We start from the raw sequence: 16,581 nt of genomic DNA, 5'->3' as shown, positions 1-16,581 counted from the left end.
TATTAGTGTGACACAATCTTAGCCAATGTCGTTCTAGTGCCTAGGATGAGCAAAGAAAGAAGCCTGATCTCAATGGATGCACCAGGCTGCTGAGAGGACTAGTTTAGTAATGAAGCAACTATTTGGATTAAATGATATTCCAGCCAGTTAAGAGAGAAGTGGTACTTGGGCTACTGTGCTTCTTTCCTTCCTACTCTTTCCATACAGAGCCAGTGGTTCTCTGGTCCCATTCGGCCCACTTGTTCAGTTTAGATGTGTACAAAATGGGAACATGTTAAGGGGTGGCACGGTATGTCAAATGGTGGTGATGGGGAGATACAATCTGAAAATTCATAACTGTGGAACAGGGCTGGGGGAGGGATTCCATAATGAAGACGCAACAGATTCACGCAAATAGTAAGACATGCTCATTGTGGTTTGTGTGGTTTCTAAAAGATCTGAATGTAAAAAGAATCCTGTTCTGGAAATGAAAAATGGTGAGGTAGCTAAACAAGAAAATCCAGTCAGGCAAGGCTTCCCATGAAAGAGGAGGGCAGCAAGAAGACAAAATGAGTTAATACAAGCTGAAGGGCTTTGACAAGTATGTTTTTGGGAAATTTTCTAATATTAGAAAGTAGGCTTGTTAATTCCTGTTTAAAAAATCTGTGCAACATGAAAAATGGGGGCAATTTGAAAATAATGGACAAAGTCTTCGTAACAATAACTATAGTAAAGTAGGTAAAGAAATACTTGAACAATCTGAATATTGTGATAGACCCAGACCAGTTGGGAACAGCAGAGTAGCAGAAGGGAGATATACTGGCCACTGGATAAGTAGTTTTCTGTTCCCTGAGTGACCAGAGCAGGGGCTGCTCCAGGCTAATAGACCATCTGACTCCAATTAACCTGCTAAGAGTCAGGTGAGGCAATTAAGCACCTGACTCTAAGGCCCCTCTGATGCTATAAAAGGGCTCACTCCAGTCAAGCCAGGGAGCCAGAGGAGAGGAAGTGTGTGTGAGGAACTGGGAGCAAGAGGTGTGCAAGAAGCTGAGAGTGAGTAGGCGTACTGCTGGAGGACTGAGAAGTACAAGCATTATCAGACATCAGGAGTAAGGTCCGGTGGTGAGGACAAAGAAGGTGTTGGGAGGAGGCCATGGGGAAGTAGCCCAGGGAGTTGTAGGTGTCGTGCAACTGTACCAGGAGGCACTCTAAACAGCTGCAGTCCACAGGGCCCTGGGCTGGAACCCGGCGTAGAGGGCGGGCCCCGGTTCCCCCCATACCTCTCAACTCCTGATCAAACACAGGAGGAATTGACCTGGACTATAGCTTCTACCAGAGGGGAAGGTCTCTGGACTGTTTCCTGACCCCACAGGGTGAATCTGTGAAGCGAGCAAATCCGCCAATAAGCACAGACTCACCAAGGTAGAGGAGGAACTTTGTCACAATATATACAGATAAAAGGTCTGGAGGACAGTAGATCCTGCTGTGCCAAAAGAATTGGCCAATAAATTTACTAACCCTCAAGTTAATTTTGAAAAAGCATAATGAGTTGGAGAAGTACTAGAAGAAAGAGTGATCTTGGCAATTACACTCTAATTTTAACTTAAAAACCCAATGATCTGAATATTCATGCCATTTTAAAAAATCAGTAAACGTATAAAGAATAATGAAAACATGAGTAACAAGGAACGGGATTACAAATCTTGTCAGACGAAGTGCTTTCTTAGATAGAACTACAGAATTAGTGGAAGGAGACTTGGTAGATATTATTTGGAATTTCAGTAAAGCTTTTGTTTGTGTTGCATGAAATCGTATTCACAGAATTCATTCTGACTGGCTTGGGTATATGAGTACTGTCCTGTAGATTGAAAAATGACCAAATCACTACAAAAAAGTAATAATAAACAGTGGTGCTAGTTACGGATAAGGGCTTGTCTACACTTAAAATGTTAGCGGCACAGCTGTGCCGCTGTAGTACTTCAGTGTAGACACTACCTACACCAGCGGGAGAGATTCTCCCATTGGCATAGGTAATCCACCTCCCCAAGAGGTGGTAGCTAGGTATCAACCTAGCGCTGTCTACATGGGGTCTTAGGTTGGCTTAACTATGCCACTCTGAGATGTGGATTTTTCACACCTCTGAGTGGTGTAGTTATCCTTCAAGTGTAGAACTGGCCTAAATCTATGGGGTGTCACAAGGGAGAATCTTATCTATGTGGGAAAAGTGACCAGAATAGCTGTCATTGACCTAATGGTGTAGTGTAGACCATGCCTCAGAGCTATTGTTTTAGGCTGTATTAATCTCCATTGGGTATTCTCTTTGAGCTGAGAACACCTCATTGAGATGAATGGGGACCGCTTAATATCTCTCTGAATCTGCAACTTTGATGTTTGAAGCCCACCTTGGGCAGCGGTCTGAAGATGAACTGTAAGCATTTGGGGAAAATGTCTATCAAGGCTGTGTTTGTTCTTTGTTTGGAGAAATGTAATCAGAGTACAGCAGAACAGTCAGAAGGTCCTCAAACTATTTTTGAAAAGAGAATAAATTACCCCTGGGAATGCTCAGTGAGAGGGGAGGGATGTTTTGGGGTGCAAGAGTAGGTGGTAATAGGGGGAGAGGGGCTTAGGCCTGCAGAAAGGGAGGGATGAAGGTGTTATGGGGAGGGGATAAATGGGAATGTATAGTAGGAGCTCAGGTAAGGGGGGAGAGGGTGCAGAGGACAGGAAGGATTGGAGAATACGAGAGGAAGTGTGATGTCCTGTCATCCCTGAATTCTATCTTCTGTGTGTGTGATAGGATCTAGAAGAGCTTTATCTCTCTGCGGGGGTATGAGCCCCTTTCCTCATCTGCTCTATGTTCTGGGATTTGAGTGATCCCACTCTTCTTGGGATTCTGAGTCCCCCTCCCTGCCCCTCGATGTGCACAGGAATCTATGGTGGGAGGGACTGAAGGTAATGCAAACTTAAACATCTGAAACCCAGAAAACAAGTAGTATTCACATAACTCCTCTTTGAGGTGGGGGGGCCTGGCCAGAGTGCCTGGAGGAGGGGTCCGGTTAGCAGGAGGAGGAGCAGACTGGCTCAATTCCCTATCTGTAAAATATTAATGTAGAAGATAGAATATTTGGATAAAAAGGGCTGGGAAGGAGAGCCATGCCTCATTTCTAACAGTATGTGCTGAGGATCATAATACAAGTGCCCAGGTTTATATATTTTTTTGTCCATTACCACAATAGAGATCATTAACAAGAGTCTAGAGTTGTCTGACTTCTATGTCCAGGTCTTAATACCAAACTGGGTGAGGGGAGGGAAATCTGAGGATTCCTGGAGGTGCCAGAGTTGTTTTAACATCTTCCCAGAAAAGGCAAGTGGAGGGACATTGATGACTGTATAAATTGTTAATGTCAAGGGTGATTTCTTGAGTGTACATTGAACAGTCTCCGTTGAGAGACTTTGGCATTTTGACCTCTTGAAAGGAACATTGACAACATCTCATTATTAATCCCAGTGTCCTCTTCAGCTAGATTTAACCAACCATAAGGGTCATGAGTTTAATTTGTAGGTTGCAGCCCCAATCCTGCCTAGAGCATCTGTGAGTAAGTTTGCTGAAACTCAACAAGAGAAGACTTCACAGTTGTGTGTCTGTCCCCAAAATGGATCCGTTTTCATGGAGCCAGCTTTTGTGTAAATCTGATGAGTATTGTCTGAAAAAGTAGGTAGAAAACTTCTTGAAGTAAGAAATGCTGAACTTGCTTCTGCATGAAGACAGGCCCAATTCTCTCTATTAGCAACTGACCTTGATTAATAGGATGAATTGTATGTAGGCTCCCTGTCATTGTTTCTTGGAAAATGGTCTCCTCCTTTGCCCTTCATGAGATGGATTGAAGAACACAAATCCTCACAGATCACCCCCCATACTTACCTGCATATTGCCAAAGTATGGCAACAACACAGCACTTTCAGCCATCCTACAATAACCACCTGAGGGTACATCCAGGCTGCAAAACAACCCCCCAAATCTAGAAAACCCTCAGCAGCAAGTCTGAGCCCAGGTCTACAGACTTGGGCTTGCACTGCAGCACTAAAAGTAGCAGCGTAGGCTTTACCATTCAAGCTGGAGCTCAGGTCTGAGTCCCAGCCCCCTCACTGAGTTTCAGAGCCTGAGCTCCAGCCATACTGGGAGTCCTGTGGGCCCAAGTCTGTAGACTTGAGTCTGTGCAAAAGTAGTTTGCGACCTGATGTGGGAGGAGTCAGGTGCTCACTTTCAAGTGCTCTTTCCACCCCAGAATTGATGTTACTATTGTCATTGCAGTTGTGCTGAAAATGTAAGTACCTTCATGGAAGCTTTGAATTTAAGTGTTTTAAAATTGGTCTCTGCTTTGATTGAATACAATCATTGTGTGGCAGTCTTATTAAAATATATTTTTAAGACTGGAAGGGACCAATACGATCTAGTCTAACCTCTTGAAAAACAAAAGCCATAGAATTTTGTCCCAATAATTTCTTCATGACTGCAAAAATTTTTAATTGGTTGTAGCTGCAAAGGGTTCAGTTTAGGTATCTCTTCCCCTCTCCCCCCTCCACCAGTGGCTTTGACCCTGTGCGGTACTTCAGCATTTGGGCCTGGATTGACATAATTTGTTTTTTAGTTGTCAATTCAGAGCTAGTCATTTTGAGTACTGTTGTCATGGTGAATCAATTATAACTAGGCTGTTTGTGTATGCAGTATTATGTTCCTTTCTAAATGGATTGCATCGTGACGAGGAAATAGCTGAAATAAAAATATACATGCAACAGTCTGTACCCTTGTGTTCATCCTTTTTACAAGACTGTGGTAAATTTTGTATAAAGTATGCCTTGTGAGGTATCATTTGAAAACGCATCATTTGCTGAACATTATTGTCCTGGCAAAATATGTGTGGCAACATTGTACGTGACGTTATAAAATTCTACTCTCTAAGATACGTTCCAAAACTAGGCACAAACCAAAAACAAAGGGCAAACTGATGCCTCAGCTGGGTGTCAACATAATCAAATGGACTATCGCCTGGTTAAGTGGCCATTCTTTGGCAGAAAGAAGGGCATGAGCAAGAAATTTATATCTTGGTAATAGAACAGCTGGAGATTCCTGGGCAAACAGACTGTGCCGCCTGAACCCCACCTGAAGACGATTCTCAAAGAAGAGGGAGAGAGAGATAAATGAGGAACAGAGGCCCCAGATTACCTCTCTCCCCTCATCTGTACTCACGGCATCAACAACACTGGAAAGACAAAGGAAGCTTCATTGAACTGGGGAAAAGGGGCGGGGGAGGAAGGGCCCTGACTGAAAGGAATCCAGCCAGACTGCTTTAAACATATGATGAAAGAAACCTTTTTGCTTTAAATTCATTTGGCTTGTTAAGTTAGGTATTAGTTTGCATTGTAACTTTTATTTCTTTTGTAATCAATTCTGACTTTTATGCCTGATTAATAGTGATCACTTAAAATCTGTCTTTCCGTAGTTAATAAACTTGTTTTGTTTTATTTAAATCCATTTGCGATAACAAGGTTTGTGCATATAATTGTCTATTAATAAAATGATGGATTATGTATGAGCTTGTATTGTCCAGAAGAAAAGAGCTGGGCAGTACAGGGCACACATTTCTGGGGGCAAGTCTGGGACAGGGAATTTGCTGGTGTCACTCTGCAATATAATTCAGGAGCAGCTGGTTAGAGCACTCAAATCTCAGCTGGGAATAATGTAAATGCAAGAGGCTGTGTGAGAGCAGGCCAGGAGTGGTTGTTCTCATGGCAAAGTAGTGTAAAAGAGAGCACCCCAGGAGAAATGAGGGTACACAGCTGTTCAGCAGTCCAGATTGTACTCTGGGGAATGGCACAATACAATTTTTGTTTTCACAAATGGCTTTAATTATTTTGTGCAGTGCTTTCCTTTGCCAGGCTTCAAGAAGCCAACTGTCTTAATGCTATACATGAAAATTGTACCTTTTCTCTGTATGAACATATGTGAAAATCTAATCAGAACGATCACCCTTTTAAGCCTTTAATTCATTAGCTGTTAGTTTCGAGGTACAGAAAATAAATTATAGGCTCCAAATTAGTTTCTTATCCCAGATGTGTGTGTAATAAGTGTTGCGCTGCCCCTTCCTTCCTTCTCTAATTTATCCACTTTGTCTCCCCATGAGCAGTTCACTGATGGTGGTATGCTACCAAGAGGCTATCATCTAGTCATCATTTTACCCTTATTTCTCTTCTGTTCCTTTCTTTCCTCTTCTTTCTTCCTCTTTTAATGTTATATGCTGCAGTTCTAATGGTTAAAATGCTTTACTTCTAAATTTTTACTCAGACCAAATCATGCATATCTATAGAAGATGTAATTCATGTCATGTGACCTTGTCCTAATTGCATGCAAGCCATAGAATTAGTTTTCTGTGCATAGAAATGTAAATTAATGAATATTACATAGGTTTATAACATAAGCTGTTGGATTCAGGAAACTTGTAGTCATCAGAATGCAGTTTGGATTTCAGCAAGGCTCTTATTAGGGTATCTTTCTCCAGGCATATAGAGTTGGTTGACCAGTTTTACTAATCTGTATAATTTGTAGAGAGAACGTTTCAAATCACTAGGAATTTAGGTCAAAAGTTGCAAGTTAGGCCAATTCTGAGTATCTGGTTACAATGTCACTGAAGTATTTTCTCTGTATGTTTCGTAAAAAAGGGCAAGGTGTTTTGTTTGTTCCCCCCCCCCCCCCCTTTTGGTAGCCAGGATATGCATTTCCCCCCCCTTTTCCTTATCTATCCTGTCAGCTTGTGCTGGGTTCAGAAAGGTTTTCCTGTTCTCACATCCTCCTCTTCAGGTTGGGTCTGAGGGTGGAAATTCAGAAAAGCAAAGAAACTCTTGATGATGACAATCTTGCCAGGGATTGACACTTCTTAGGTAAAGTTGTGGAGAAGGTGCGTATGGACCTGCAGTCTCAACTGGAGTCCTTAAGCTTCCTTGATCCTTACCCAGATCTAAAACTGCACTTATATTACGCAGACAATACTGCTTCTTTTGGATGATCTATTGCTAGTGGTGGATGCCAGAAGGGTGTCAGGCTGATGCTTTGATTTGTTGCATGTATTGCTTGCTTACTGGCTGGTGGAAGAAATGGGAACAGAGATTCAGCAAGTGTATAAAGAACCAGACTGTCATCAGTCTTATCCACCGCATACAATTGGGTCAACTGGCTTAAAGGAAAAGTTGCTATGGTGTGTAACGTGACATTACACATTGGAAAGGGGGAGGAAAGTGAGGCTAGTAGGTAGGCTGATCAAGGTGAAGGGACTGCCACCTGTCTCAAAACAGGAGGATGAGTCTGTCTGAGAGAGAGAGAGAGAAATGCTGCTACTCTTGAAGTAGCAACCTCTTTTCAATACACATTCTTAAGAGTTGTTGAGGTGTATTTTAAAACATCAGATGTTTCTTCCATAGGGAGTATACAGTTGGGGAAAGTATGGGAAGAACTGGGCAGGTTTTCACCATTTTTTTCTGTTTTATACTATCTTCCCTTTTCTCCACATCATCCTGAATGTGAGTGCCTTTTTTTAAAATAAGCACAGGAGAGCAACTCAAAACTTTCCTCTTTTTCTCACTCGTACTTTATTCTGGCTCTGAAATTACCAGTATTGTCTTTGAAGCTGCACCTGACTGATTATACCAGAACAGTAACTTATATGTTGACTCAATACGCAGAGTTAAATTATGATACTACTTTTCTGTATTGATTTTAAAAAATTCAAGTATTTGAGACCTGTTTTTAGTTTCTTTCATAATCAGTACTGAATTGTACCTGAATATAGACACTGTAATAGCTGGTTTTATTTGTGCTTATTTCTGAAAGGTGATGTTTTCTTCTAAATTACCTGATATAAATAATTCTTAATTCTAAATTCAGGGACCAACTGTTGTGTAATAAAACACCAGTTATCTTACTTCTAATGCCTCTAATAATTTGTTAAAAGTTTGAAAAATTTAGAAGCTGCATAATTAGCCACAATTTGCCTTTTTGTCCAGATATTGCATACATCTATAAAAAATGCTGCTGCTTTGTGCACCTGAGGCCTGGTCTATACTGGGCGGCAGGAAGATGGATCTAAGTTATGCCATGTAGCTGAAGTCGACGTATTTAGATCTATTCACTGTGGTGTCTTCACCCCTGTCGACTCTGCCTGCGCCTCTCGTGGCGGTGGAGTACAGGAGTCAACAGGAGAGCGCTCGGGGGTTGATTTATTGCGACTAGACTAGATGCGATAAATTGACACTCCCTCCCCCTCCCCCCCCCGGATCAATCGCTGACCGCTGATCTGGCGGCCAGTATAGACATACCCTGAGTTTCCTTCACCACCATTTTGCTTGTCCTGCCTTCTTCTGTTCTTTGGTCTTTTCCCCATGCTAGAGAGTTTAATGAATTCCCTGTATCTTCTCTAGCATTCTGCCCTCAAAAGGCAGCATTCTGATAAGAGGAGGGGAGTCTTTTCAGACTGTGAACAGCAGCAGGGAAAGGAGAGTAGCAATATCAAGCAATCGCTTGCCTGCCTAACATTTCTGTAGTGGGAATTCTTCCTTGCATTTTATCGTCTGGTTTGGTTTAGTGGAGGCATGAGGTACCACTTTACACTGCTCCACACAAGTGGGGCTAAGGAGTTCTGCAGAAGGGGAGACTGGCCATTTAAAGGAGTGAAGCAGCAGGGCCAGCTAGCAGCAGAAGATGCTCCAATGCTTGTGCTAAAGACAGGCATACAGGAGTTGTATAGATCTTTTGAGTCTCACTGGATCTGCTAGCCTCTTGTTGTGCTGCTTCCCAAGCCTTGCATGACAGAACACTGTCTTCAAATAACCACCTCCAATGTGAACTCCCATCCAACTTACTTGAATAATTGTGAACTTCTGAAGGTGAATGGTTCAGTTAATGTCGTTTTATCTTCTGAAGTTAATCTTGAATAATGCATCTACTGCCATTTCTTTTCACAAACCCCTCTTACCTAGAGTCTAACAATTCTTTTTATTTTATTTTTTTGGACCTGATTCATGATAGTCTGTGGAGGTAGTACAATAGAAAGTGCTTGTCTGTCTCTCACATTGATTGCACACTCTCTCTTCTTTGGGTTTGGACAGTGCTTTGTATAACTCAGGTTCATATCGAACACATTCCTGATTGTCATTTTCCTACTCATGTATGCTATCAAGCTCTGGAAATTGAACCATGCCTTTAAATACTTTTATTTTCAGGAACATCCTTCTTCCAAAATGCATAAAATGTGGTCAAGTCAAATAGTCTTCCCTAGGCTTTCCTCCCAATAAACTTGCATATAAAATTTCGGTGGTGAATCTGGTCATTATATTGACCTTTTTAATAGATAAACGATACCTGCAGCTTCAGGCAATGTATTTTCAAGGAGAAGTAAGCAATCCAGCTCATGTTGTTATACTGTCAATTGGCTTTAAGATCATTGCAGCTTGTGCACTCATCTGTGAAGAAGTATCATAGCTGACCTTTCACAGGAAAAAGTTTGAAGGGGAAATTCAAAGTAACAGGGATGATAAAGACTTATTCCTATTGGCACCTACGTTGCTGATATCACCTATGAATCACTACCTGTGAATGAAGTGGCCGGTTAGCTCAGCTGGTTATGGTGTGGTGCCGATAACGCCAAGGTCATGGGTTTGGTCCCTGTACGGGCCACAACGCAATATTTTGGGGGAGGATAGCTCAGTGGTTTGAGCATTGGCCTGCTGAACCCAGGGTTGTGAGTTCAGTCCTTGAGGGGGCCATTTAGGGATCTGGGACAAAAATCTGTCTGGGGATTGGTCCTGCTTTGAGCAGGGGGTTGGACTAGATGACCTCCTGAGGTCCCTTCCAACCCTGATATTCAATGATTCTATGAATTCCTGATTCATTATGTGTGTGAATTTACACAAAGGATAAAAAATGAAAGCTGTCTGTGAACTCTGGAAGTTCCAGAAAATGTTAGGCTGTATAACATTGAAGGTTGGTCAAATGGTTTAAAATCATTTAGCATTCCTTCAGAATTCAGTGCATCCTATCTGCCTCTACATTAGGAAGCAGTGCAGCATAGTTCATCTGATATTCCACATACTACAAGGGGCGTGGGTCATGAAAATGAACTTCCTGGAGAAAATCCTTAACTGCGAGAAGTCAAAAGCAAACATTGATATTACCCAGTCAAGCACTGAATTATTAACTCTGCTGGATGTCTAAAAGCACTGATTCCCTGATTGTCCTAATACATCCTTCTATATGCTAAACAAGGCTTAAATGCAATATTCTTCATTTTCAATTTTTAAGAAATATATTTGATTTTGTAGCACAATATTCAGCTGATTTACAATGAAAAGTTTCCTAAATGAGTACCGTTTATATCATGGAGTCATAGTATAGAACAGTGTTTCAAAGCAAACAGATTTGTTTCTGCTTTTAGCTGTCACAGACCCTGGAAAATGTTGATATTTTTATAATAAATAAATAAATTGAGTCATTATTACTAATTGCAAACATGAGGGCCTAGTCACATTCAGTTTACTCAGGGAATTGTTAGTTATTGATTTAAGATTTTTTTTGTATCTGTTTTGTTATAATTAGCGTATTTTAAATATGCTAGCCTTTGGTAATTACGCTTTGGAGACAGCAAGAAGACACACCAGATACCCTGGAATGCTTGACTGTTATAGTAAAATAGCTCTATGCAATCTTTAATTTAAAAAAAAAAAAAGTTAAAGGAAATTCAATTTTTCTTAAAACGTTAATCTAAATATCATTCTTCCCTACTTAAGTCTTCTTCCTTGTGTATATTTAGTCATTAGTGGTTCACAGTCATGCTGGAAGGGCATAATGAGTGGGGTCCCACAGGAATCAGTTCTGGGTCCGGTTCTGTTCAACATCTTCATCAGTGATTTAGATAATGGCATACAGTGTACACTTATAAAGTTTGCAGACGATACCAAGCTGAGAGGGGTTGCAAGTGCTTTGGAGAATCGGATTAAAATTCAAAATAGTCTGGACAAACTGAAGAAATGGTCTGAAGTGAATAGGATGAAATTCAGTAAGGACAGATGCAAAGTACTCCGTTTAGGAAGGAATAATCAGTTGCACACATACAAAATGGGAAATGACTGCCTAGGAAGGAGTTCTGCGGAAAGGGATCTGGGAGTCATAGTGGACCACAAGCTAAATATGAGTCAACAGTGTAACACTGTTGCAAAAAAAAAAAAAAAAAGCAAACATTGTTCTGGGATGTATTAACAGGAGTGTTGTAAGTAAGACACATGAAGTAATTCTTCTGCTCTACTCCACTCTGATTAGGCCTCAGCTGGAGTATTATGTCCAGTTCTGGGCACCACATTTCATGAAGGTTGTGGACAAATTGGGGAGAGTCCAGAGAAGAGCAACAAAAATGATTAAAGGTCTAGAAAACATGTTTAACAGGGAAGATTGAAAATATTGGGTTTGTTTAGTCTGGAAAAGAGAAGATTGAGAGGGGACATAACAGTTTTCAAGTATGTAAAAGGTTGTTACAAGGAGGAAGAAAAAAAAATTGTTTTTCTTAACCTCTGAGGATAGGACAAGAAGCAATGGGCTTAAATAGCAACAAGGGCCAGGGCCGGTTCCAGCTTTTTTGCCACCCTAAGCAGCGAAGCGGAGAAAAGGAAAAAAAAGATAAAGCTCCGATTGGCGGCACTTCGGCAGCAGCTCAGCCGCGCCGCTTCATTCTTCTGCGGCAATTCAGTGGCGGGTCTTTCGCTCCGAGAAGGACTGAGGGACCCGCCACCGAAGACCCGGACGTGCCGCCTCTTTCCATTGGCTGCCCCAAGCACCTGCTTCCTTCGCTGGTGCCTGGAGCCAGCCCTGGCAAGGGTGGTTTAGGTTGGACATTAGGAAAAACTTCCTAACTGTCAGGGTGGTTAAGCAGTGGAATGAATTGCCTGGGGAGGTAGTAGAATCTCCATCATTGGAGATTTTTAAGAGCTGGTTAGACAAACACTTGTCAGGAATAGTCTAGATAATTAGTCCTGCCACGAGTGCAGTGGATTGGACTAGATGACCTCTCGAGGTCCCTTCCAGTTCTATGATTATCTGCTGACTTTCGTGGTAGGAAGTTCTTGGCTCTTTTATGGGTAAAAAGTAGCATGACAACTAGGGAGGCGTGATCTAGATTCTATTCCTTGTGCATCAACCGGATTGTTTATGGAGTTCAACTCAGTTACACGTGTGCAACCCTACTGGTTGCATGAGTGTTACTGAGGGCCTACTTGTTGGCTCATAGAACTTCCACTATTGATGATGATGCCCAAGATGGAAAAGTCTGGAAATGATGGAAAGACTCGCAGTGTGTTTTGTTTTTATTTTGAAAGCATGTTTTTGGTTGTAATCGAGAATGTTTGGTACAGAAAACATTGATACAATAACATAGAGTTCTGTGATGTCAACTAAGAATGTGAACTACATTCTCTTATTCCTTTAGCATCCATCAATAAAATAGTTTAGTAAGGACATGTCTACATGAGAAAATTGTACTGATTTTAACTTAAGATGTGATTTTTAAAGCCCATAGGTAAACCAGTGCAAAAGGCTTGTATGGAAACTCTTACTTCAGATGAGACCCGGGTTATTTCAATTTAGTTTAAGTCAGTTGAGAACTGAGTTAAGCTGTTCCAAAAAAGTGCCATGCAACCTTTTGTACCTGTTCAATTATACTTTGATTTAAAAACAGATTTCAGTTAAACTATTGCAACTTGTGTGTAGACTAGGCCTAATTTCTAGTCAGTTACATTTGGGCATACCCCCCCCAGACTGTGGGGCTGCATGATTATCAGTGTGCTTGTGGAGTCTTTATTACTGGTAGTGACTTGTGAGATGGAAGAGAACTGAAGTTGAGTTTGCAAGGCTGACAGTCATCTGATTACTCTTCAACGTATTTGGTATGGTAATCACTGAGACAATAAACATATAACCTTCCTATGCTGCTATTAGTCATTTTTCAGAACAGCTCACGCTTTAATTGGTAATAAGAAAGTGTTCTTATACTAGTTAAAATTAAAATACTTCCCTCTATCACTAATTAATTCTTAATATAGATGCTTCACACGTTGATTGAGGCCATCCAACTGGTATATTAAGTTAATAAGGACATTTTTCATGGGTTCAAGGGTCAACCTGAACAGAATGGTTTGCAGAATCCTGCAAACAGATGCAGGTACAGATCGTTATCTCTACGCAGATGTCAGGATCTGTAGTGCACCTGTTTGTAGGAACAGTGCTGACATTTCTTACCTATTTTTGGCAAGCAGTTGAAGCTTTTGAAAAAGTTGCTGTTACCTGTTAATCACCGAAAACACGGTTACAGTAGAAATGAAAATATTACAAGGCATAATTAACCTACCTGTCTCAAATCTATTTTTTTAAATGTTACTATGTTGGATTTTTTTCCCTTTAGGCCAGGGAAGTGATCCAAAGACTTAAATTATACAGCTAACTTGTTTAGAACAAAATGGGTGGGAATTTTTATTTTTAATGAATATATTTAATTTGTACCAGAGGTGTTATGTGCTTAAAAATAAGTCTAACTATTGCAGCCAGCTGGGATGTGTATGACTTGGTGAGTTTTTGGCTTTTTTTTCTTCTTTCTTCAAAGGCTATTCATTAACAATTTTGGATTTTTATTTGATCACTTCATTAGGTTGATTATTATAATTTGTTTTCTAATTGAGTAATGATACTTGATTTGTGGTGTGTTACCCACATGCAATGACAGACCAATGGATTTTATGAAATTTAGAAAACATCCAACAAAAGTATCCCAGGTTTCATATTTGATTGACAGAGCCACCGAAAACTGAGATTTCACTGAAGTTTGAAGAACTACCCAATATACAACAGACTCTGGTCTGTCATTTTTAATAATAATGATTAATGGAATTATAGCCACCTGAAACTCATCAGTAAGCAAGTTGCTTGTAAAAGTTTTAGGTCTTCTGAAAATACTTATACATGTGAATAATCCCATTTAATTAAATAGGACTACTCACAATTTCTTTCTACCACGCACCATATTATCGGTGAAAATGAGGTCACATATTTTGAGGCCTTTTAATACTGAGTATTTTCCAAGCCTCTAAGTTAAAAATTGCCATGAGAGAGATTTTAGGATTACATTTTTATGCTTTATGCACTTACTGTCTGTGAATTCAAACATCAGGTAATTATCACATTTAGTAGAGATGCATTATGTGCATGGAAAATAGCAGCTTCACTCTAAGTGCAAACACCTCCAAGCTGTCTGGTATGTCTGCTTTGGTCTAGACACTTTGGTCTGCTGCTTGCTTAAAGTATAAAAGATACCTAGGTTTTTAATTTTGCTAGACTTAATCGTTGTTCAGATATGAATGGAGCTGCTCTATAAATGTCTATTAAATGTCTTATCCATTTTAATCAGACTTCTTTTTAAATATTTACATTAAAAGAACTCTCACACTGTACAAGATTATTAGAAAGGTTTGATTCATAACTAGTACAAAAAATTAATTGCATTAATAGCAGCATATAGTACTGTGACATATCGTGGTGTTGTAGCCGTGTTGGTGCCAGGATATTAGAGAGAAAATGTGGACCAACAGAAGTTGGTCCAGTAAAAGATATTACCTCGTGCACCTTGGCTCTCTGATATTGTAACAGTCAATGGTACATTAATATTTCTGTTTTGCCATACTTTCCAGTAGTGAACACCATCTAACTGTTAAATTTATAATGCGAGTTTCCACATTTGTTTGTAAAAAAGGAAAAATGGGCAACATCAATTTCACGTTAATTGACAAAGTATTTGAAATTTCACTTCAAACTGTAACTTTCAAGCAAGGATGTTCATATTGTTTTTGTATATTCTCCTTATTCATATTCTACGCTGCACAATACATAATCTGAAATTTTTATTGAATAGACATGTTCATGTGTAGTTGACCCTGCTTGGACTGTCCACTGAAAATTAACAAACCTGGAACCTTTTGCACTAAGTGCATAAGCATCCACTGCTAAAGGTTTACATCCCTTCGCTGGAAGCTGTGGTAGACTCATTAACATTATGTGTATGGCATAGTCACCTACTTACCTCCTTATCCCTTCAAATTGAACAGTGCGCTTTAAAATCTGTGGGAGACTAGCATAACCGGACACTTCCGTCACATCTTCCACTTTTTATTAAATAAGCACCACACATTTATCACTTAGATCTGTTGGCATATCAGAGCCACTGATCTGATGCATTGTTTTTTTCAGGATAGGTACTTTGTCTTTAAATCAGTGGTGTAAGGAGAATCTCTCAACTCCAGTGTGCGCTGGGAGTAGACAGAGGAGAGTCCAAAGGTTGAAAGAGCAAGGGAAAACTGTGCTGGAGTTGTGATCTAAATGGAGGGCATCTCCACAGCATGAGAGGAGACTGCTTTGTTTGCTCTTTGAATAGTGCTTTGTAGAACCAGGAGCCACAGCTGTAGACTGGACCCGATTTAGTACAAACAAATCAAAATATTTGTCTTGCACTGAATTTGTATTTGTAAGTTACATTAAATTTACAAGATAAATAGCAAGAATAATCTTATTTGGGGAGTGCAGAGGCAGGGGAAGAACAGCCACTCTACTTGTTCTGCCTCTTAATGCTCTTAAAGTGTTTGGCACTGAACTTGACTGTTCAGGATTTCTGGCATCAAGAGGGTGAAGATTTCCATACATTAGATGGGTGGCAACCCTTCTGAGGATTAGGAGAACCTTCTCTTTGGGAGTGGGGAAGTAGAGAGGGATGACCACACGAAACAGGAATGACAGCCAGGTGTGATGGTGTAGCCCTGGGTACTATGTGACTAGCTAATAAATAGAGTTAATCTTATACCCAGGCAAAATGGAAACATAGTTACAAGGAAAACAAGTGTATTGTGTTTATCCTCAGTATATTGTATATGCATGCCAAAAAATAGAGAATTTGATTTTAGACTTTACTATTGTGTTTTAAATGTCTGCTTTACTTCCTCATTCAGATTCAAGGCCCAGCTCGTATTATGGCTGGCAGCGGGCCAAGATCAGGAACTGTCAGTGGATTTGCCATGAAATCACAGCTTCAGATTACTGGTAAGTCTTTTAAAAGACTAAATACTTTTCCCCTCTAGGAATCGGGAGAAAATAACAAACAAAAACGTTGTGTACATAGTTAAGTAATAGGATGCTACTGGCAGTATGTTGTGTTTCACGATGTTTCGGATATGAAGAGGACAAGACGTTCAACTTTGTTCTGCAATGAAACCAATAGTGTTGCTGTAATTCCCTCACAGAAATGCTATTTTATTAATTACATCTTTTGTTACATGTATCTTTTACTTCCTAAAATCTAGTTTATAACATGGTAAAAACCAGACGGGAGAAATTTCTTTATTTTTCTCATATTCCTCTATACAGTTATATTTAAAGGGAAATTGTCAGGTTAAGAATTATACGCATAAAATATTTTCCTTACTGATAATACTTTAAAAATTGAAAAATGATTAAATCTTAATATTTTTATT

General features: G+C 40.1%; 1 protein-coding gene across 4 annotated transcripts in view; it reads left to right on the top strand.

Annotated features, from left to right (window-relative positions):
- The window catches only part of ITCH (itchy E3 ubiquitin protein ligase), a 128,976-nt gene that overhangs the window by 38,575 nt on the left and 73,820 nt on the right, over positions 1-16,581 (top strand). For all 4 annotated transcript variants that reach the window (XM_034787312.1, XM_034787313.1, XM_034787310.1 and 1 more), the window contains one exon: positions 16,060-16,150. In XM_034787312.1, coding sequence (XP_034643203.1) covers positions 16,081-16,150 — 70 coding nt within the window. In that variant the 5' untranslated portion in view covers positions 16,060-16,080. The remainder of the gene's footprint in view (positions 1-16,059; positions 16,151-16,581) is intronic.

This window comes from Trachemys scripta, chromosome 12 (genome assembly GCF_013100865.1).
Source record: "Trachemys scripta elegans isolate TJP31775 chromosome 12, CAS_Tse_1.0, whole genome shotgun sequence".
Taxonomy (NCBI): Eukaryota; Metazoa; Chordata; order Testudines; family Emydidae; genus Trachemys; species Trachemys scripta.
This window is presented reverse-complemented; position numbering and strand designations above follow the sequence as displayed.